General features: G+C 35.2%; 1 protein-coding gene across 2 annotated transcripts in view; it reads right to left on the bottom strand.

The window, feature by feature from the left end:
• Positions 1-1757: 1757 nt before the first annotated feature.
• The window catches only part of RADX (RPA1 related single stranded DNA binding protein, X-linked), a 63396-nt gene continuing 40234 nt past the window's right edge, over positions 1758-24919 (bottom strand). For both annotated transcript variants that reach the window (XM_036840663.1, XM_036840664.1), the window contains 3 exons: positions 17871-18161; positions 10469-10636; positions 1758-3304 (listed from right to left, as the gene is read on the bottom strand). In XM_036840663.1, coding sequence (XP_036696558.1) covers positions 3174-3304; positions 10469-10636; positions 17871-18161 — 590 coding nt within the window. In that variant the 3' untranslated portion in view covers positions 1758-3173. The remainder of the gene's footprint in view (positions 3305-10468; positions 10637-17870; positions 18162-24919) is intronic.

Genomic DNA, 24919 nt, shown 5'->3' with positions numbered 1-24919 from the left:
AAAAGGCAACAAATTAGGAAGAACATCAGCAATAAAAATAACTGGGATTTAAATATTTCAATTTTTTTTGTTATAATGAGCTGCTATAATTGATAATGGTCTAATCATAACTTTAAAATGTTCTTCACAGAAAACCACATTTTCATGACACACATGATAATAACACAAAGACATTTTCACTGTTCTAATAACTATATTAACATACCAAAAGAATCATACAACTGGATGGGACCATTATTTTGCAAATTTTACAAATAAGAAAACTAAGGCCAAGCAGTTTAAGTGGCTTTCCTTAAAGTTCCACAGGGATTTAGGGACAGACCTGTGGCTAGCTTTAAATCTGTTTTTTCAAAATCTACTTTTTATTTCTTTAGTATAAAGGAAAGCAAAAACTTAGGGCTAGAAGTGGTATCAACATAACAGTGTAAGAATGAGGGATAATATTTAGTGGGTGGTGTGACCTAGACCAAGTTTTTATCTAATGTTTCCATTTTGGAGATGTGACACTAATGTAACATGACTTGACTCAAATATAATCTCAAATAACTGAAATCTTCAGATAATCCCCAAATCTAGTTTTACGTATTCATTTTAACCCTTTTCCCTAAAATTTCCTTACTAAAAACAACTGAAATAACAACTGAAATAAGCTGTACTAAGTAATACATATTTCACCTCCCATCAATTTACCTGCAAATTCATGGGTAGCAATGCTTAAAAAAAAAAAGGAACTGTACCTGAAAAGGTAACTAGTAAAATAGCAACCAGCTCAATTATAAACCATATAAATGACTTCAGAATAATAGAATTGGTTATAATCTATAGTCCATGTTGGCAGAAGGTATCTAGCTAAAAACATCAAATATTATTAGTGTCACCAAATAAGGGTTTCAAATTTTTTAAAAGTCCTTGTCTTAATATGAATAAAATTAATGCAGGATAATTCCAACAAAGAAATAAAAGTGGCAGGATAAACATGTACTCAGATTCTTCTTTTAATAGTTTATCAAAGGATTTCAATGTGTAGATCTCATGTACCATCTAAAATTAGAAACTTCAGTGAAAGATTGTGGTCTTGTGGTAGACTATGTAATATTTCATAATTTACTGACTGATTTGTTAATATAAAAGTGACACCACAGTAGTATATTTGTGTTGCTTTGGAAAGAATCAACACATACTGTCACTTGAAGATAAGGTCTTCTGATGTAGTTTGCTATTTTTCTTAGGAAACTGCCACAGTAGCTATCCAATTTTGCCATAAACTGGAAATGTGGACACAGATGTTTAACTCCAAATTTGGATAGAAACATTACTATAATATAAAACAAATTGCCATGGAAGTTGTTTTTAAAGATCCTAAATCTTAATAATGAGTTCATATTTCTCATTCAATATAAGGACAAAAATTACACCTGTTAAAGTGTGTAGTTTTGCAATCTCGGCCTGAGGTTTTTTAGTCAATAGCCATTTAAGTATTAACTTTTTCCCTTCTCCAACTTTTATGAGGCACTAAAACTGAATTGCCTGTTAAAGTTTATAATAGCTTAATACGAAAGCCCAGATTCTGTTTGATAAACAACAGTTTTCAACCCATATGGAAGAATCATATTGGCTCATTTAGCAAGCACGTGTAGGTCTAACATAGGCCAAAAATATGAAGGAAAAACATCAAATACATTCAAAGTGAGATAGGTTTTAACTTCTTTAATAATACACTCAAAAAAATTTTTTTTTGTCTTTTTTTTTTTTTTTAAATTTACTTATTTATCTTTGGCTGTGTTGAGCCTTCACTTCCGTGCGAGAGCCCTCTCTAGCCGTGGCGAGCGGGGACCCCTCTTCATCGCGGTGTGCGGGCCTCTCACTGTCGCGGCCTCTCTTGTTGCGGAGCACAGGCTCCAGACGCGCAGGCTCAGTAGTTGTGGCTCACGGGCCTAGCTGCTCCGTGGCATGTGGGATCTTCCCAGACCAGGGCTCGAACCCGTGTCCCCTCCATTGGCAGGCAGATTCTCAACCACTGCGCCACCAGGGAAGCCCCCACTCAAAATTTTAACATGAGAAGGATTCCCTATTTTAATTAATGTTCAAACACAATTTTAAAGAACAAAAGATTGAACACATTTATGAAAAAACTGTAGCATCTGTCTTTAGGTTCATGATGCCCAACACATTTAAAATGTATAGCATATGAAATTACAGAACCACAGGGCTAGAAGGAAGCCTACAAGTTAATAGCTTAACCACAATCGAATTCATCTTGAAACAGTACTTTTTAACTCAAGTGATGGTCATTTTGGCTCATCTAACTAACCACGTAGATGTCAATCACAGAATCTTGCACATGTGGAATGGCCATTTACAGTTAAAATGAAGTAAGATAGACAACCAGAATAAAATCAATTCCCTTAGCTACTCTTTTATACTTTCAATATGAGCACTTAAAATGTTAATTTGAGATAAATTTTCACTATTTAAACTCACATTACATGTACCAAAATTACAAATGAACATAGCAAGAATACAGACATACTGTAGCCTCTGGCTTTAAGACCACACACTGGTCAAAACATTTAGAAATTCAAAGGATATGAAGTCACATTAGGGAGTAGAAAACCTTAAAACAATTTAATTTAGCATGCTCTTTGTACAGCTGACCAAACTAAAGACCAAGGCAAATGGAACATAACAATCCATGTGTGCTTTTGAAAATGATAGAAACTACCTTGGTTTTGAGAAATTCAGGTTGACCACTTTAGGAGAATTTAATCCTCAAATCAGCAATTCAAAATTTCCCATTATAGCCGAATAAAAATGGAAGCATGTTAAATGTCCATGAAAAGTTACTCTTAAGTTGGGATGCCTTATGCTGAGGCTTTAGGATAAAAGTATACTTCACAAATAGAACAGTGAACACAAATTATCACAAGTCAAGATAACAGTCATATAGAAAGAAGTAAGATGAATTTTCCTGATACACACAAATTGTTTCAATGACCTTTCCAAAGAATGGATTTAAAATGAAGTGTGTTAGCTCCAAATACAAGATGAACATAAAACCACTTAACTTGTAATATTCTTTCTGAGAAACAGTTACTGAAATTACCAACAAAATGACAGAATATCTTTAAAACAATGCCCTCTTTATAACCTTTAATAATTTCATTTGCCAATTTTTAAGAAGTTTTATCTGGTCTATAAATTTTGTGTAAATAGACTTCTGTTTTATTTTTACCTAAATTACAGATATCCAAGATACCGACGATATGCACTTTATCCAGTTCAGCTGCTGCTTTTATAATATCACCTAAAAGTAAAAAGCAGATGGTAAGTATTGTAAAATAGTTAAATATTTACTTGGATTTAGTATCACATAAGCTGATTATTTTCTTTTTTTCTTTTTATTTATTTATTTATTTATTTATTTATTTATTTATGGCTGTGTTGGGTCTTTGTTTCTGCGCGAGGGCTTTCTCTAGTTGCGGCAAGTGGGGGCCACTCTTCATCGCGGTGCGCGGGCCTCTCACTATCGCGGCCTCTCTTGTTGCGGAGCACAGGCTCCAGTCACGCAGGCTCAGCAATTGTGGCTCACGGGCCTAGTCGCTCTGCGGCATGTGGGATCTTCCCAGGCCAGGGCTCGAACCCGTGTCCCCTGCACTGGCAGGCAGATTCTCAACCACTGTGCCACCAGGGAAGCCCCTGATTTTTTTTCTTATAATTAACAGTGTCTCTCATCTTCTCCCTCTTCCCGCCAATTCATCACACACATTCATCAAAGTTATAATATAGTAATTTCTGCCAATAACAGTGAATACATCAAACAGATGCTACCAAAAATGTCAAGATACAGGCTGGTACTCCAAAGCCTTATTTATTTGTTTATTTATTTATTTATTTAGTGAAGCAAAGTAAATCTACATATTTTCAAGGTCATTTAGGTGCCAAGTAAACAACTGCTTACTACCCTTCAATGAAATACAAAGATAAATTTTTCTATTTTGAAATTCAATCATCAATTATTTGCAAAACTTACAAGACATAAAGCAAAATAAAGAAAAGAAGTTTCTTTTAAAGTATGTTTCCTTTTAAGTGGCTTTATTAACTAACACTTAGCTTTGGATATTCTTAAGAAGCTTTATCAAGAATGGATCGGGTGAGTGACATTGATGAAAATGGCAGAGTATGGAATTTCAGGGCTCTGTTCCTCCACTAAAGCAACTTATAAGCTGGCAAAAAACTCTCAGATCAACTTTTCCAGAACTCTGGAATCTAGACAAAAACTTAACAACTTGGTGAAAGATTAATGAAGAAAGAAGCTGTTGCACTGTGGTAAGAGTGTGCTGTGGTGTTTTAAATTGCCCGCCTACTCCCCAGATCAGTAGCAGCCATGAAGATGGCAGCTCGTACTCTTGGTGCAGGTTGCTAGCACCAGAGGGAGCTACGCAGACCTTATTCTCAAAGATGTGGTTGTGTATTTTGACCTGTCAGGCAGCTCCCTCAAGGTCAGATGCAAGAGCTTGCTTGTGTTTCACCCAGTTTGGAGCATCCCATGACTAGGGTAGCTTTCCCAAAGGCTTTTGTTGAAAGCATATAAAGGCAAAAGCATTTGTCAGAGCAGATAGGGCAGGGTATAAAGTTGGGACAAGCAATAGACAGACCAAAAAGCCTGGGGAGGAAGGGGCTGGGGAAAGAGATACGTGGGGGAATATGGGCTTTTAAGAGCTCCTGTGTATTCCAAGGAATCAAGAAGGCCACATGTATGCCCAGTGCTGGATGCATGTTCAGAAAAGGCCTGAGAAAACTCTCATTGTTCACTTCTGGCTGACCATCAGTCTCTGTAGAGCAGGAAGTGAGGGCTAAGACAGAGTCATAAACATCTTGGCTAAGCACTGAAGGAGTGCCACAACACAGACCCAATCTGCAAAAAGTGAGAAAGTAATGTTTTTCTTTTCTTCTTCTTCTTCTTGGCTAAAATGGTGTTTAAGGAATCTCTTTCAAAACACTAACTGACCACTACCAAGCTACTGTATCACAGACTTCAGTGGTTACACATGACAAAGACCTCATTTTAAACATGAGAAAACTAAAACATTTAGAGGTTAAGTAACTTAAGCAAAGTCGCAGGGTGATTCTAATCCAGACAGTGTGGCATCAAGGCATGGGCTCTTAACCTTTTGTGCTAGAGCTACATCTCTACAAAATTGTGACCAAGGGCCAGTAGTGGATCTAGATTTTGTGGAGCTTGAAAGGTATACTATTTGGGGGCCCTCTTTATGAAAGAAAAAACAAAATACAACAACACACACACACACAAAAAAACCCCCAGAAGGGCTGTGGAAGGGATTTACACAAGTGAGAGCTCCTCAAGCTTAGGCTTCATTAGCTGCACAGGACAGTCACATCTGCTAGGCATGTCACAAAATCTGATGAATGATTTAAAATTGTGCAAGTTCACTAAAGCACAATGAATATAATAACAACTGCTGGTACTATATAATTTTCTTCTTCTTTGAGTGGGATGGACTTTAATCCAGATGCTTTGGAAAGATTTCAAGATCTTCAGATTTGATGCTAACAGCAGAAACCCAAACCTTAATAATTCTAATTGTCATCATATCATTCTACAAATAATGACTTACGTAGTACCTGCAACATAACGTATAAGTAAGCCTTCTGTTTAGGTAACTCTGCCTACTTGTGTAAATGACAACCTCTCTGCGCCTCAATCTGCTCATCTAGTACCTATATCATAGGCTGTTGTGAGGATTAAATGCATGTAAAAGCATTTAGAATGGTAGCTGACACATAGTAAGCTCTTAATTAAATGCCAGCAACCATCATTTTCTACTTAAGAAAACCTAGTATTAAATTACAATGTTATTATTTACATTACAAAGGAATTGTTTTAAAAGGATTATAGATTTTACCTATAAAATGAGCTTCTCTACATGTCAATTTAAAATGTTGGAATTACTAAAATTGTACATTTTTAGGAACATCACATATGCAGAAGGTGAGTGTGACAAAGGCAATGCTGTGTGTTTGCCACTCCATTTCCTCTTCATGGTCACATGGGAGACAAAGTGTCCTGGCCTCCCTTGTAGTTAGCTTGGGATCATGTAAATAAGTTCTGGCAAATGAGAATGTGAGCGGAAATGATGTGGCAGTTTGGGTCCAACAAAATTAAAAGTCAGTGTCTCCTTCATCTCTTTCTTCCTCTGCCTAGACAACCCTAGAAGCCATTTGTTCCTGTTGGAGGTGCAACAGGATGGAAGCATGCTGGATTCCTGAATCACTGCTGGGGAGAAAGCTAATAACTGATTGCATCAGACTTGACTTGAGCAAGAAATAAATTTTTACTGTATTAAGTCACTGAGACTTTGGAATTGCTTTGTACTGCAGCACAGTCTAACCTATCTTGTAATATAGTGTGGTATTCCTGCCTCTGAAAATAATATCGGAAACCCTGATTATCCAGAGAATAATAAAATTATTTCTTACATGTGTTAAAACCTTTCCATATCATGTTATGCTTCTGAAATGTTTATCAATGGAAACAATGCTTTCAAAGAGGTGGGATATATATATGTGTGTATATGTGCATATATATATATATATATATATATATATATATATATATATATATATATATATATCCTTGTACTTCATAGTTAAATATAATACCAATTACAACACCATAACAGTAAGTATTATTCAATAAATGATTTGGGAACTATGGCTAATCCCTTGGAAAAACATTAAGCTGGATCCTTATCTCATTCTCTATACCAAAATAAATTCCAAATGGATTAACATTTTAAATTATAAAAATGAAGCCATATTATCAAAAGCAAAAAATCCCCCAAACAACCCAATTCAAAAATGGGCAAAGGACTTAAATCGACATTTCTCCAAAGAAGATATGCAAATAGCCAACAAGCTCATGAAAAGATGCTCAATATCATTTGTAATTAGGGAAATGCAAGTCAGAACCACAATGAGATACTGCTTTAGGATGGCTGTTATCAACAAACAAACAAACAGAAAATAACGTGTTGGCGAGGATGTGGAGAAATTGGGATCCTCATGCGTTGCTGGTGAAAATGTAAAATGATGCAGCTGCTGTGGAAAATGGTTTGGTTGTTCCTCAAAAAGTTAAATATAGAACTACCATATGACTCAGCAATTCCACTCCTAGGGATATTCTTAAAACAACTGAAAGCAGGGACTTCTTAAACAGGTACTTGAATACCAATACTCACAGCAGAACTATTCATAACAGCCAAGAAATGTAAACAACCCAAATGTCCATCAGCAGATGAATGGATAAACAAAATGTGGTACATACATTCAACAGAATATTATTCAGTCATAAAAAGAAATGAAATTCTGATATATATTACAACATGGATGGATCTTGAGGATATTATACTAAGTGAACAAGCCAGACACAAAAGGACAAAACTGCATTGCTTCACTTATATGAGATACCTAGAATAGGCAAATTCATAGGGACGGAAAGTAAAATAAGAGGTTACCAGGAGCTAGGGAGAGGGGGGAATGGGGAGTTATTGTTTAACAGGTATAGAGTTTCTGCTTTCGGATGATGAAAATGTTCTGAAAATGGGTAACGATGATGGTTGCACAACATTGTAAATGTACTTAGTGTAAGTGTACTGAATTGTACAATTAAAAATGGTTAAAGTGGTAAATTTTATGTTATGTATATTTTACCACAGTACAAATTATATATGAGTAAAAAAACAAAGCTATAAAAGTATCAGAAAAACACATAGTGCATTAAAAAAAAATCTTGGACTGAGTGATGCCTTTTTGAGTATGACATAAAACCAGCCGCCATAGAAATGAAAGATTGATATATTTGAGTACATAAAAATAAAATTACTTAAAATATCAAGATTCCCACTGAATAAATGTCAAACTGGTAAAAGTACTGCAACACACAATAAAGGGTAAATTTCTTCAATATGCAAAGAGAACTTACAAATTAATAAGAAAAAGAATGCTCATGGAAAAATGGAAAAAATAAAGCTAGCATAGAAAGTTCATAGAAAGAAAAAATATAAATGGCCAATAAACATAGGAAGATATTCAAGCTTAGAATAATTAAGATATGCAAATGAAGATAATGATATAATACTTTTTTGCCTATCGTCTGCCAAAGATTAACAAGACTGATAACACCTAGTATTTCTAAGGGTGCGAGTAAAGTGGCACTCTTTCTTTTGGTTAAAGTGTAACTTGTTATAACCTTTTTGAAGGACATTTTGACAATATCTACCAAAATTTTAAATGCATATATCTTTTGAGTCAGTGACATCTAAGAATTCATCTTACAGATGTGTAAGTGCACAAAGATTATATTATATACATACACACAGATAGATATACTCATTGCAGTACTGTTTGCTAGTATCAAAAACATTTGGAAACAATCTAAATGTCCATCATTAGGGGACTGATTAAGTAAATACAGGTATATCTACACAGTGGAATATTTATAGTTACTAAAACGAAAAAGGTAGCTCTCTCTATACTAATATGAAAGTTATTCAAAACACAGTGTTAAAAGGAAAAAGTAGGTTATGAGACCATGTTTACTATAATTCCATTTGTGTGTACTTAAGAGAGAGGGAGAGTGTATGTGTATGCGTGTGTGAGAGACAGAATATACTGTTATATGCAAAAATAATTTCTTAAAGGATTCAGAGAATACTGGTTACCTCCAGAGAGTGGGTGAGTGGGTTGGCAGAAGGGGATAGACCTTCAAAGGCAGGGAGGGGAACTTTCACTTTTACCCTGTGCCTTTTGGTATTGTTTGAATTTTTAAATTGTGAACATGTATAGCTTTTATAATAAAAAAGAAACTAGTTCATAAAAATGTTTAAAAGATGATACCAATGTTATACTATAAACCACTGCATTACATTATTCTGTATATTTTTATCTTTCAGTTTGTAATTATGGAGGGAATAGAAATGTTTTGAATCAGACTGATCTGGGTTTAGATCCTAGCTGTTACCCATGCTGGTGAGTCTCTCTGATTTTCAGTCTAATCATCTATAAATAGGGGATAATAATGTTTACCTTGAAGGTCTCTTGTTAGGATTAGTTGTAACTTATGTAAAATGCCCAGGCACAATGCTTTGCACAGAGCTAAACGGACGCTATCATTATGTCATGAAAAATACGGTATTCCATGTTCAAAACAATTCACCTTGCTTTTGATTACATCACTTTTCTCTTCTAGTGATTTTTGCCCTTCATGTCCCAAATACTAACTGCTTTGGCAGAATGGTACCAGGTATTTTCACTTGACCATGTTAGTGACTGCTGGAAGACTACTGGCACTAGCAACTAGTAGATACCTGAGGATTTTGCCTTGATTTTTTATATCAATAATAACATACACATATAGCAGAAGAAACGTGACAGAAGTGGATACTGCATGAAGCAAGAACATGAGTGCACAAATATTTAAAGTACATATTAGGGCCCTAATTACGAAATCCGGGTTACTGTAAGTCTAAGGAGCTGAAATGTAAGAAGTAATACTGCAAGTTAACTAATATACCATCTTTAAAATGGACTGTGGAAAAATAAAAAACCTCATCTCTTACAAAATTAGATACTCAAGTTCAGTTTGCAGTAACCATTACTGCCAAAAGTTACTTCATCATCAGGTACAGCTCATAAGACTTGTTTAAAAACAACACCCACTCAAGGGTTTCATCAGCTTAGAAAGATCCACCACAAAAATCCCAAGATAATAAAGGCTTTCTTTAAAGCTTTTTTAAGTGTAATATTCTTATAAGCTCAGTGAAAATGGCTAGAAACTTTACCACATGCTTAGGAAACAGAAATGACAACAGAAAGTGAATAGGATAATTATAATTGGACACATAATTTTACTGGTATATAGAAATGATTTAAAGTTCAGGATATTATGTAGTAGCCTAAACAATTAGTCGGTTGAAGGGTTTCACTACTGGGATTACATACACTCCTAGCAGTCCTGAAGAAATTTATTGCATAGCACTTGAATAACTGAACATTTATAAGAGAAAACAACTGTACTGTACTATACTATGGAGGTATTGAGATTTCAGGCAAATATAAGGTGAAAGGCCTGAATTAAAAGGAGAGAAGAGTAGAAGTTGCACTGCTCCATGTGCATACCACTTAGGTCTAATGAATACTTACATTTAAAAATGTATTATAAGAGAACATTCTTAATGCCTGCCTGGAATAGAAACCATTAATCTATCCAATTTTATTTAAAAAAATATTCTCATTTATTAAGTCTTTGGGTACTTTTACCTAATAACTCTTTAAACTATACCAAATGTTAAGGCTAGAACTATTTATACAATAACATCTTAAGGTTAGGACTGTTTGCAATATTAATTAATTTTATTTTCTGAGTGAAAAGATCCTGAGATTGTCTTACCTGTAAGTGCTCTTGGACCTTGCAATTTGTCATTGCCAGTTAATTCCTTTGGAAACACACAGCTGTAATTCATGCAGGTTAATAATGTGCCTATTTGAGATGTTCGGACATCTTCCGGAGAATACTCGGGGAGGAATGCAACACTGATTGCTATATCATGATTCAGACCTGTTAAAGAAAAATCACACTTTATTAAAAGTGCAGTGGGTTAGTACATGGTGCTAACGTGGCCAGATTTGCTGGTTTGATCCGCACATGTGCCAAACAGCTTCAAAACTGTAAAAAAAAAAAAAACTTTCAAAACTAGGAACTAAACCCTTTCCTGTGCAAACATTTATGAATACATGCTATTGGTTGAAAGAGGAGACACTTTGGAGCAATCTATCTCCACCGCTGGAAATAACAATCCCAAATCTTTTAATATTGACAGAAGGCTTAAATTTCAATATCCAGAGGATAGCCTGGTCACATAAATGAAGACATGTAGGGTGTTTTCTTCATCATTCATGACAGGTGCCATTACAGGATAGGAGAATTCAGAGGTAACTACTGGTTCACTTACTGCCATTTGGACTTCAGGATATAAGACTCAAGCAAGGCCAGGGATGGTAGTAACAAGGTTCCACTTGTCCTCAAATATACAAGGAAAACTTTAATCACTCACCATTAGGGCTAGAAAAGGTTGCAGTATGGGGAAACAACCAACATGAATCCTGACCTGTGTCTGTTATCTCTTTATGAGGGTCAATGTCAACTAGGGTGGATAAAAAAAGACTTCCTAGAGGCAAGGGTTTGAGCTGGGTATTAAAGGATGAGTAACATTTAAATAGACAGAGAGAAGGGTATTTCAGGCAGGACAGGGAGAAGCCAGAAGTAAAGACCAGAGTTAAGGAGACCATCTTGGCTGGAGCAAGGGTAAACGCACAGAGCACATCTTGAAAACTCTGAATTCCACCCAGTCACCCAAACCAGAAACCTAGAAGTTATCCTTAACTCCTCCCTTTCATTCTTCCCTGATATTTTAGTCAGCAAGTCCCGTAGATTCTGTATCTCTCCTATTCAGCCCTATAGCAATGCTGAAGTATGGAGTAGGAGCAAATGATAAGCAAACAAGTCCTTCCAGCTAAGCTGTAAACTGATCCAGAAATGCAAGTCCGTTCTTTGTTTTTTATGGGCAAATGACACTAAGTTCCATAGCTTTAACTTAACAAACAACTAAGGGCTACTTAAAGCTTTTTAAGGATTACTAAAATCTGGTATTCATAAACTAAAATAGTCATGCCATCTAGAATTTACTGTGGATTCCAATTCAGTATTATAAGTATAGCTACCTCAGAACTCTTAGCAATGCTGCAAAACTCATGTCAATGTGCACACGATGGCATCCCATTTCCTTGATTCTAATACCAAATCTAACTCTAAGACATACCATCAATTTAGTAAGTTTTTTAATGAAAAAGGAAACACTGCATTAATGTACCCATTGACCATAAGATGCATTCCAACTTGCAAATGTAAAAAAAAAAAGTATGCTTTAGAATTGAGAAAATATCAGAAGTTGGAAATCCTGATATTTTCAGGAAGATAGCTTCATTATCAGTGTGTCACTGATACTATTATGAGTTGCTTTCTAAATTACAGAATGCTGTGAGTTTAGCTTCAACATTATTGGTAAAATTCATCATGAGTTGTTTGGTTAAAACTAGAGTTCAGAGTGCAAATGTATAAGTAAACATGTCTAGGGCCTCTGTACTTGATGTTCCTGTACATAGAATGTTCTTTCCCCAGATAAACACACGGCTTGCTCCTTCACCTCCATCAGGTGTCTGGTGAAATGTTATTTTCTCAGGGAGACCTCCCTTGACAACTCTATTTAAAATTTAGCCCCTTCCTACAACAGCACTCTCCAACCCTTTTCTTCCAGCACTTATCACCATCTCATTTTACCATAGGCTCTGTTATCTGTTGCATTAACACATGTAACCTCAGCCCCCAGAACAGTGCTGGGCATGCCTTAGGTGCTCAGTAAATATTTGTTAAATTGAGCAAAAGAATGTATATGTGTGTATTTTTAACCTATAATTTTCAAATATTAGACTTCAGGACATTTGTGCATTGTGTTCAAATATGAATTCATCCATATTCCCAACAGCAAAAGAGATGAACACAAACATCCTCCCCACAATGTACATGTATAATGCACTTCAATGGTGACTTACTGTTTATGTGTTACTTAAATAACTTACAACATACTAACTAGGTAAACGTGATAATATATGTGGACTATATTAAAAATTAGAGGAAGATATAAAATCAAACAAGCTCATATTCCTCTTTTGTAAAGTGTATTGTATGCAATTTATATACCTTCCTCTCAAATTCTTTGTTATCACTGAATTTCTTTTCCAATGAAAAGTGTGTGTGTTTGTGTGTGTGTGTTGCGGAGGAGGGCAATTTGTAATCCCAGCACCTAGCTAAGGGTACTTGGCATATACCATACTTCATGGAATCTAAGATACCATTGATTTTTAAGATGATCATTATTTTATATACCACTAAGAAAGAAAAATGCTACCAACTAAACAAAGGCATGACATCGATTATAAGATCCATATCAATTTTCAAAGATGTTAAAATATGGGGGAAAAAAAGTGTGTCTTACACTGATGAAATCTGATAGTAGCTACTTAAGGTTTAAGGATTAAATTACTTTTATTATGCAATGGAATAAGGGACAGAATTAAGGGGTGGCAACAGTAACCAGCTCTGGAACCCATATAATCCAGTGTGCTGCTCCATTCAAGATACAAGAATGGGAAGCACGCCAGTGGGATAGAATATCCTAAGGATACAGCCAGTTAGGGAACCAAGAGTGAGGGAACCCAGTGCTATTCAGTTAATGGTTCAAGTAGTCTTCAGTACGGAAGGAGGCATACCTCAGGGGTACAAATAATTGGTCCTGAGCTTGCAGGCCAGTACCAAGGAGGGCAGGAATTATGTTGGCCTGCTTGGTTGCTTTAATAGGAGAAAAAAAGCAAGGTAAGTAAAGCCTTATGATTTCCATGTAACTATAGCATATTACATTACTTTGATGTTACAATTAATGCTATTAAAATTTTTAAATTATCATTTAAATGCATTTTGCAGAAAAGGAAAAGAACAAACCATATAAAAAATTTTTGACAAAAAATCTTTTGACAAAAAGTCTAGAAAATACTGTCTTGACAGCTCTCCTTAAATTATACCTATTGTTACTGGGGTTTGTATCTCTTGATTTCCAAGAGATAAACAGATGGCTTTCAGAGGTTTACTAAAGACTGGCTGAATATTTTCCTTATTGTCTAAGTCAAATGCAAATTGAAGAGGGAACTCTTAAGCTTTAACCGACTCATAGCATTTCATGGGTAACTAAATTAGTGTTGGCAGAGTCAATGATATACTAATACCATCTATGAGTCCAATAAAGCTTTTGAAAAATACCTTCTTATATTTAAAGTGAGAAATAATTCTTAAAGTTGACCAATAGATTAAAAATTTTGTACCTGGGCTAAAGGCATTGAAAATTTAGTCTGTTACTCCATCCCAGTATCTTCTCTTTGAAGTGTGTTATTACATAAAAGGCAATGGGCTGAGATTTTAGCACTTATTAATACTATCTACTTATTTGAGTCAAGTGAGATGGCATAGCAAGAATTTTAACACGAGAATTGGTACTTCTGAGATGGGTTTCTGATATTGCCACAGTACCCAGTTGGTTGTTGGGAGCCATTAGAATTGTGGGAGGTAAGATCACAAATTCCGTTCAATATTTTCAATAATAATTCACCCTAGACCAGTCAGAGCTAATGACCAAGTAACAGGGTTATGGTCTGAATAACCTTTCTGGCTCCCAGAATAAGACACTTCAAAATTACTGGGTCCTCCAGAGATCAGCAAGATACAGCAGAGGGACAATAAACCACTAGAAGGTAGTATCAGTGTAGGCTGGACAAACTTCATGTTGGAAGAACTTTAAAAATCATACAGACTTATCTGCCTTGATTGGTTTAATCAGTTTTATTTAAAAACAGGACTCTAGAAGAGGGGTTAGCAAACTATGAGTTGGTGGGGGGGAGGGTCAAATATAGCCTCTACCTGGTTTTGTACAACCCATGAGCTAGGAAACTTTTTTTCATTTTAAATGGTTGAAAAAAAATCTAAAGAAGAATATTTTGTGATATGTGAAAATTACATGCAACTCAGATTTAAGGGTCTAAAAATAAAGTTTTATTCAAACATAGCCATGCACATTCATTTACACATTGTCTATGGCTGCTTTCACACTAAAATAGCAGAGCAATGAGATATCACCTCACACCTGTCAGGATGGCTATCATCAAAAAGAACACAAATAACAAATGTCGGCAAGAATGTGGAGAAAAGGGGACCCTTGCATACTGATGGTGGGAATGTAAATTGGTGCAGCCACTGTGGAAAACATTATGGCAGTTTCTCAAAAAAGTAAAAATAGAACTACCGGATGACCCAGCAATTCTACTTCTGGGTACATACCTGAAAAAAACAAAAACACTAATTTGAAAAGATACATGCACCCCAATGTTCATAGCACCATTATTTATAATTGCCAAGATGTGGAAGCAACATAAGTGACCATCAACAGATGAACGGATAAAGAAGATGTGGTATACGTGTACAATGGGATACTACTCAGCCATAAAAAAGAATGAAATTTTGCCATTTGCAGCAACATGGATGGACTTGGAGGGCATTATGCTAAGTGAAATAAGTCAGATAGAGAAAGACAAATACTATATGATATCACTTACATGTGGAATCTAAAGAAATACAACAAACTAGTGAGTATAACAAAAAAGAAGCAGACTCACAGATATAGAGAACAAGTTAGTTGTTATCAGCGGGGAGAGGGAAGGGGGAGGGACGGTATAGGGGTAGGGGATTAGGACATGATTTTTAATCATGGCCTGGCTTTTACCTTGCTAGGGGGTTACGACTAGAAGATATCCAGGCTTCTTTTACCTTTAAAATTAAGTACCTCATCAGGAACAATCCTTTTTCTCCCTTCCTGCCAGAAAGCTCACAGAAAATTACTACCGAATGGTAATAATTTGTTATTTACAGGCACCTAGTAATACCTACTTTTTCTGTATCCTTTTAAATGCTCTGTTTTGTTTTATCCATACATGGCATATTTTTCACTGTCTTTTATCCCTGTAAATCCACTTATGTCTTTGAAAAATGGTAGGATATAAAACAGCCCAATTCTAACATGGATTACAGCTGGTTGGGCAGAATGACAAATTTGTCTTCTTTATATCTGATTCTTGCTTTTAGGTGATGCATAGTAAAGCTACAAAGGTTCACAATACTTATAAGACAGCTGAGATGTTTAGAGGATCAGTGATGTTGAAAAGAAGAGAAGTATTCAATTTCTGTGATTCCAGATGAACTCATGGTTTTCATGGTTACTTTTTGTGACGTAAGAAAAATCGCCGCTATAATTTTTGTTTCCTAGATATAAAACTAACATTTATAAGTTACCCAAAGATACCAAGCAATGCAGTCTAGGAAAAAGAAGCATTTGAAACTTAGGTCTGAGAAGGTCTAACAGAGTCAGTGGGAATTTATACTTTTCATAGATTATATACATATACACAATCACATGTATGTACATATTTATGTGTGAGGAGGTAGGGAAGAAGGAGTGGGAGAGAGTAAAGGGGAAACAGGAATCTTGATAAAGAGCAAGGTAATTCACTTCAGTACTGTAGGTGTAAAACTTTATGAAATGCATCTTCTTTCAGGCATTTAATTAACTTACCAATGGCACTTCATCATTCTTTCATTTTAAGGTAACAAGATCTTCCTTTCAAGTACAAATTAAAAACCTAGAGAGTAGCTCATTTTGGTTAAGATTTTATTTAATAATTAATTTTTGTGTACATTTTTCATTCATGAGAAACAAACTTTAAAAATAAACGTAAGGGGGCTTCCCTGGTGGTGCAGTGGTTGAGAGTCTGCCTGCTAATGCGGGGGACACGGGTTCGAGCCCTGGTCTGGGAAGGTCCCATATGCCGCGGAGCAACTGGGCCCGTGAGCCACAACTACTGAGCCTGTGCGTCTGGAGCCTGTGCTCCGCAACAAGAGAGGCCGCGATGGTGAGAGGCCTGCGCACCGCGATGAAGAGTGGCCCCCGCTTGCCGCAACTGAGGAAAGCCCTCGCACAGAAACGAAGACCCAACACAGCCATAAATAATAAAAATATAATAGAAAAAAAAATTAAAAGGGGTTAAGAAAGCAGAAATTAGAGAACAAGAACATACTGGCAAAATTAAAAAAAAAGAAGAGCAAGATGGTAGACTTAAACTTAACTAAATAAATATTTATAAAAAAATAAAAAATAAAAAAAATAAACGTAAGTTGGGCTTCCCTGGTGGCACAGTGGTTGAGAATCTGCCTGCCAATGCAGGGGACATGGGTTTGATCCCTGGTCCGGGAAGATCCCACATGCCGTGGAGCAACTAAGTCCGTGCACCACAACTACTGAGCCTGCGCTCTAGAGCCCATGAGCCACAACTACTGAGCCCGTGGGCCACAACTACTGAAGCCCGCGTGCCCTAGAGCCCGTGCTCCACAACAAGAGAAGCCACTACAATGAGAAGCCTGCGCACTGCAGGGAAGAGTAGCCCCCACTCGCCGCGATTAGAGAAAGCCCGCGTGCAGCAACAAAGACCCAACGCAGCCAAAATAAATAAATAAATAAAAATAAATAAACATAAGTTTAAAAATGTGTTGACTTTAAATTTTTATAAGTTCTATAGCTACTTGTCAGTTTAGAACAACCTGAGAAAATCAGTTTATTGTCCCTTGTCAGACAAGATAGTTTTTTGAATAGCTTCCTTCTGTTCAACCTAAGTTACTTGAGCATTTTATTTTCTTCACAGGCTAAACAGACGTCTGTTCATAGGATTTTCTCTCAATTAGTATGCCTTTCTCTTTAACCTACATTTTACCCTTCAGTGGTTCAGATGCACTGAGAAAGAAGCAGAGAATATGAGCAAGAAAATGGTGGCTAAAGGAGAAGAGAATCAGTTTTAGAGGTAGTAGGAGAGTCAGAGCTAAGGAAAGTTCCCTTGGTTCCCATTCTTCTCTCCCCAGTACTTTCCAAGGACTTGCCAATATTTAAAAGCCCACAATTAAAGCTTAATGTATTCCAGAATTAGTGCTCCATTCCTTTGGTTTGAGCCAAACAGGAGTTCTCCTTGGGCTTAACTTTTTTGGTGGTGGGGAGGTGGAGCGCTTAATTTTTTAAAGCAAAATAGTATCATCTATATTTAAATTATGTCAAATTAACAATATTCAAAGAGAAGAACAGGTGACTTACCTAAGATGGTTACTTCAAAATGTCCAAGGACTAGGGCACTCTTAAACTCATAAAGTTTTGGGGGCCTTCCTTCTTGTGGTATATATTTTGCAGGCTGAGAATTATACTGCTCAGTAAGAAAATTTCTGTGTTCTAAAACAAATCTCCGTGGAATACTTTCAGGATAAATACAGCCGTATTGTAGGTGATCTATTAAGCCGAACTTTTTCTCTCTCCACGTCTGACTTTCCCATTTATCACTTATAGTTTTTCTGGCTTTCCCTTTGCTACCAGTGCTTGTGCTTTCTTGACCTGTTAAAGAAGTGAGATGAACATAATTGAGACCTATAAACTAACCAAATCAGGTAAATCACTACAAAAGAGCACAGATTAATGAGAAATAGCTTAATTAACTTTAAAAATCAACCACCTACAAAATGTAAACTGAATGTCCAAAAGGTAACTCTTATTAAAGTGAGGAAAGAACTAGAATTCACCTTCAAAATAAACTTTTACTCCAAAATATTAAAAAGTAATATTGTTTTTTCTGTTGCTGGAATTAACGAGATTTGTAATTATCTTCTTTATACTTTTTCTGTATTTCCTAAATGCTCTTAAATAAACAAACATTCCTTTTATATTCAGTGACAAATTCAAGTTAAGTAAAATTCATGAGAATAATAACCTTTAGAGACTGGACCACCACTCACTATTGGTGGAATTTAAGCTTAAAATAAAATTTTGTTAATCTTTGCTAAAAGTATCCTGAACACACACAAAATACAGTCTATTTCTTGAATATAACTCTCTTTCAAAAGGACCGTTGATATGATATTCCTTTCAGATATAAATAACATATGGAAAACAAAGAGGGAACTAAATTGAAATGAAAGACCACTTCAACTCTTAACTGTTCTCTATCATCAAGTCAGTTTATCATTTATGTACAATTTATCTAACATATTTAGTTTCTAAGGCAGAATATAATTTCCCTCTTACACATTATGACATTTATCCATTCATTCAATTCACTCAGCAAATAATTATTGAGCACCTATTATGTACCAAATACTGCACTAAGGAATTTGGTAAAATAATATTTTAATTAAATAATACACCCTGGGAACTGAAGACATAGAGAAGAATCAGAAAAAAAATGGATGTTGGACCTTCTCACACTGTCAGTTCTGCTAGCTAAGGCAAGCTGACAGCAACTCTGTTCCAGAGTTTAGCAAGGTTGCTGAATTGCTTCCTTGTAGGCTGCCTATGCCTTGGCATTTATTATTTTCCTAGCATAAAAAACCTTGCTGAGACAGAAGGGTGTTTCAACAGCAACATTTCAGTGTGGTTAATATATCACTTCTGTTTTTGAACTTTATTCCATATCCCCAGACTACTTTCTTGGTTTCTTAAACCTAGACAGAGACTGAAAATTTATTACGAGGTAAAATACTACATTGAATTTTTAGAGAAGATGAAGAGGTGAACTTCTTACCAGGTATTCAAAACACTGTGATATTACAAGAGTTTTTTTTTTTAAACTTAAAATTTAGTTGATGAACACACTTAACTTCCTATAATAACGCTTGATAACAAACGAAAAGGATAAAAAATTTAATCACACATGAAAAGGAAAGGAATCAATAAAAGCCAAGAGAAAAACTCAAAGTTAATAGGAGTAAAGTGAGGATTGGGCAATGATTTACCCTTTTTATCTTCTAGAAATGAATTTCCCTTACCCAAACTAATAAAAGTACATAATTAGATTAGCAATAAGTAGCTATTACAACCCAAGTTATAGTGAGAATTCCTGACTGATTTGTTCTAAAATAATGCATGCAAAGAACAAGTTATGGGCCATTCCAATCTTTAAAAATTAAGTAATTACATCCATTGCATAGGAAAAAAAAATCCTATGATTGACACTGTCAGGAATAAGTCACAATATTTTCTATGCCTGTTTTCTTATTTGAGTGTTAAGAACTGGCAAGGTTTAATGTTTATATGAAAAGTTCTTCTGAAAAACTCATGCATTGGTTTTTAATTTAGTAACTTGGGACTGTAATTAACTATCCCAATTATATGTTCATAATTAATACAAATGGGTATGAAATCAGTACAAGAGATATTGGCAGTCACTGGTTGTGAATGGCAAGATTTCAAAGGCAATAATTAGAGAAGAGACAAAATACATCTAGAGCTCAGGTTTTTCTAAAAATAAGATGGAAAATTATACACTAGAATTCTTTTATTTTTAGCTTGAATATTACTAAAATTACCAAATGAAAAACATTATTGTTTAGGCCTAATGCATAACTAAGATACAGGTTAATTACCTAGCAAAATTATATTTTTGTATATACCTAATTATATATCAGAATTATAGTGATCACTGTTATTTTAATGATTCATTTTACCCTTATTTCTGGTGAGAATGGATTTATGTTTTAATGAGGAAAAATTTCAGAAGACCACATTTAGGTTGTGAGGTGAAAAAGGACATGGTATAAATGTATGTGTATAGGCATAGTGATTTTGCTTCTTCACAAAATCTACTCTAAGCATTTCATTATGTGGATAAGAGTGATAGGTAGGGGTGTATGGAGGCATGGGGGTGGGAGAGGAGCTATTTCCTTTGCCTCTTTCCCCCTTGCCTTCACTGACCCCATGCTGGTGCAAGATCTACAAGGCTAGAAAAAAACAGAGTATTTCAATCAGTGATCAGGTCTATGCTTGGTAGCAAGTATATAATAGACTTTTTAAAGAATTGTGTAAGTCAGAGGCTACCTATAATGTCTTATGATCTCAGTATTACTGTTATTGTTTATTGTGAACTTTTCAATGTATGTCTTACTTACTTATCTAAGTTACCAGATACAAATGATAAGATGTTAAATTTTGTAGTCTTCAAAATAACTAGCACAATCAAACCACATACACAAATTAGCTATATATTCACAAAATGAGTGGCTTTTGAATTTACAGACACAGTAATTTCCAAAGTTATCATGAAACATATCTGGAAATACATCAGTAACCATGTTAACACATATAGATCTAATTCATTCATTAAAACTGCAGTACAATAAACAAATGGGACTATATCAAACTAAAAAACTTCTGCATGGCAAAGGAAACCATCAACAAAATGAAAAGGCAACCTACAGAATGTGAGAAAATGATTGCAAATCACATATCTGATAAGGGGTTAATATCCAAATATATAAAGAACTCATTCAACTCGATAACAAACAAACAAACAAATAAACAATGTGATTAAAAAGGGGGCAGAGGATCTGAATAGACATATTTCCAAAGAAGACATACAGATGGCCAACAAGTACATAAAAAAGATGTTCAACATCACTATTAGGGAAACGCAAACCAAAACCACGAGATATCATCTCACACCTGTTAAAATGGCTATTATCAAAAAGACAAGAAATAACAAGTGTTGGTGAGGATGTGGCAAAAAGCGAACCCTCATACACTGTTGGTGGGAACGTAAATTGGTGCAACCACTACGGAGAACAGTATGGAGGTTCCTCAAAAAAGTAAATATAGAACAACAATATGATCCAGCAATTCCACTACTGGGTATTTATCCAAAGAAATAAAAAACACTAACTCAAAAAGATATATACACCCCCCTTCGGGGCGGGGTGGTGGTGTGATGAATTGGGAGATTGGGATTGACATATATACACTAATATGTATAAAATGGATAACTAATAAGAACCTGCTGTGTAAAAAAATAAATACAATAAACATAATGGTTAAAAAAATAACATTAAAAAAAAGATATATACACCCCCCTGTCCACTGTAGTATTATTTACAATAGCCAAGACCTGAAAACAACCTAAGTGCCCATCAATGAAAGAACGGATAAAGAACAGGTGGTGTATATACAATGGAATATTATTCAGCCATGAAAAGAATGAAATCTTGACATGGATGAAACTTGAGGACATTATGCTAAGTTAAATAAGTCAGACAGAGAAAGACAAATATTGTATGATCTCACTTACATGTGGAATAAAAAAAAAAGACAGACCCTCCCCCCCAAAAAAACAAGCTCATAGATACAGAGAACAGATTGGTGGTTGCCAGAGGTAGGGGTTTGGGAGGGGGTGGGTGAAGTGGGTCAAAAGGTATAAATTTCCAGTTATAAAATAAGTCATGGAGATGTAATGTACAGCATGGTGACTATAGTTAATATCATATTGCATATTTGAAACTTACTAAGAGAGTAGATCTTAAAAGTTTTCATCACAAGAATAAAATTTTTTGTAACTATGTATGGTGACGAATGTTAACTAGACTTATTGTGGGAATCATTTTGCTATATATACAAATATCAAATCATTATGTTGCACACGTGAAATTAATATAATGTTACATGCTAATTATACCTCAATTAAAAAAAGAAAAAAATAATGAACATGAAAGAGTTTTCCTATTTTAAACAATGCTCCAATACTCATCTTAGAACATGTCTCCCAGTGTGCCCAACATATAGGTCACAAGGTGTAACATTTTCAATAAATTAGGTCTCGTCAAATTGCTCTCAAAGTAGTTGTACATTTATCTAAGAAAGGGGGGGCGTGACTCTTTCTCTCTCTCTGATATACACACACACCTTCTTATATTATAAAACAAACAATGCAAAGACATACCATAGAATGAATTAAAAAGTTATCTATAATGGGGGAGAAGGAAGAGGATGCAGGGAACAGGGGTAGATGCTAAACTTCTTTAAATATATATTTATACAACAACAGTTGAATACACATTCTTTTCAAAAATACATGAAATAGGCCCAGGATGGACCATATGTTAGGCCACAAAATAAGCCTCAATAAATTTAAAAAGAATCACATAATACAAAGTATCTTTTCTGACCACAATGGAATGAAGCTAGAAATTAATAATAGAAGGAAGACTAGAGAATTCACAAATATGTGGAAATTAAACAACACACTCTTAAGCAACTAATGGGTCAAATAAGAAGTCACAAGGGAAATTATAAAATACCTTGAGATGAGCAAAAATGAAAATACAACATAAAAACTTATAAGATGCAGTGAAAGTGGTGATCTGAGGGAAATTTACAGCAGAAATACTGATATTAAAAAAAAGAACTATGGAGAACAGTATGGAGGTTCCTTAAAAAACTACAAATAGAACTACCATACGACCCAGCAATCCCACTACTGGGCATATACCCTGAGAAAACCATAATTCAAAAAGAGTCATGTACCAAAATGTTCATTGCAGCTCTATTTACAATAGCCAGGACATGGAAGCAACCTAAGTGTCCATCGACAGAGGAATGGATAAAGAAGATGTGGCACATATATACAATGGAATATTACTCAGCCATAAAAAGAAACGAAATTGAGTTATTTGTAGTGAGGTGGATGGACCTAGAGACTGTCATACAGAGTGAAGTCAGTCAGAAAGAGAAAAATAAATACCATATGCTAACACATATATATGGAATCTAAAAAAAATGGTCATGAAGAACCTAGGGGCAAGACGGGAATAAAGACGCAGACCTACTAGAGAATGGACTTGAGGCTATGGGGAGGGGGAAGGGTAAGCTGGGACAAAGTGAGAGAGTGGCATGGACATATATACACTACCAAACGTAAAATAGATAGCTAGTAGGAAGCAGCTGCATAGCACAGGGAGATCAGCTCGGTGCTTTGTGACCACCTAGAGGGGTGGGATAGGGAGGGTGGGAGGGAGGGAGACGCAAGAGGGAAGAGATATGGGGACATACGTATATATATAACTGATTCACTTTGTTATAAAGCAGAAGCTAACACACCATTGTAAAGCAATTATACTCCAATAAAGATGTTAAAAAAAGAAAGAAAGAAATACCTCATTCAATAACGTAATATTAAACTTTGAGGAACTAGAATAAGAGAAAACTAAACCCAAAGTTAAGAAAAAGAAGTAATTATGCTTAGAGTAAATATAAATGAAATAGAGAATAGAAAAAATAATAGAATCTAAGAAACCAAAAGCTTGTCCTATGTAAAGACCAACAAAATTGATAATCTACCTCAACTGACCTTCTCCCCAAGGAGAGAAGACACAAAAACTAAATGCAGAAATGAAAATGTGATTTAGTACAGAAATAAAAATGATTATAATAGAATACTATGAACAATCATACACCAACAAATTAGAAAACCTAGATGAAACAAATTCCTAAAAGCAAAGAAATTACCTAAACTCACTAAAAAAGAAAAGAAAATCTCCACAGACTGATAACAAGAGATTCAAAAGGAAATTAAGAAACCTATTCCAAATATAATAGCAACTAAAAGAATAAAATACCTAGGAATAACTTTAAGCAAGGAGGTGAATGACTTGTGTACTGAACACTACAAAACATTGTTGAAATAAATTAAAGAATGCCTAAAAATGAACAGAAAGAAATCCCATGTTCATGGACTAGAAGAGTTAATATTATTAAGATGCCAATACTATCCAAAACAATCTGCAGACTCAATGCAATCCCTATCAAAATCTCAAAAGCCTATTTTGCAAAAATGGTAAAATGGATCCTTAAATTCATATGGAATTACAAGGAGTCCCGAATGCTAAAGCAATCTTGAACAAGAAGAACAACGTTGGAGGACTCATACACCCCAATTTCAAAACTTGATACAAAGCTACAGTAATCAAAACACTGTGATACTGACATAGGGACATACATATAGACCAGTGGAATAGAATTTGATGTTTAATAAGGGTTCTAATTCACTTCAGTGGGTACTAAGTCAATTCAATTTTTCCTACCCATTGCCCAGGGAATACAGGAAGCTCCTTGATACTTCCCCATGCTGATGGGAATAATTTATCTGGCCCTTAATAACCTTCCAACTTTATATTAGTTCTACTTCACATGTAAGAGGCCTGTGGTCTGGACTTTCTTCTCCATGTCGTTATTACACCTCAGCCTATGATCATTTGGGCCTCTATCTAGCTCTGAAATGCCCATGAGCAGCTTTAGTTTTAGTTCCTGCTCACCACTAAATTTAAATTCTTTTG

Source organism: Balaenoptera musculus, chromosome X, assembly GCF_009873245.2.
Source record: "Balaenoptera musculus isolate JJ_BM4_2016_0621 chromosome X, mBalMus1.pri.v3, whole genome shotgun sequence".
NCBI lineage: Eukaryota > Metazoa > Chordata > Mammalia > Artiodactyla > Balaenopteridae > Balaenoptera > Balaenoptera musculus.
This window is presented reverse-complemented; position numbering and strand designations above follow the sequence as displayed.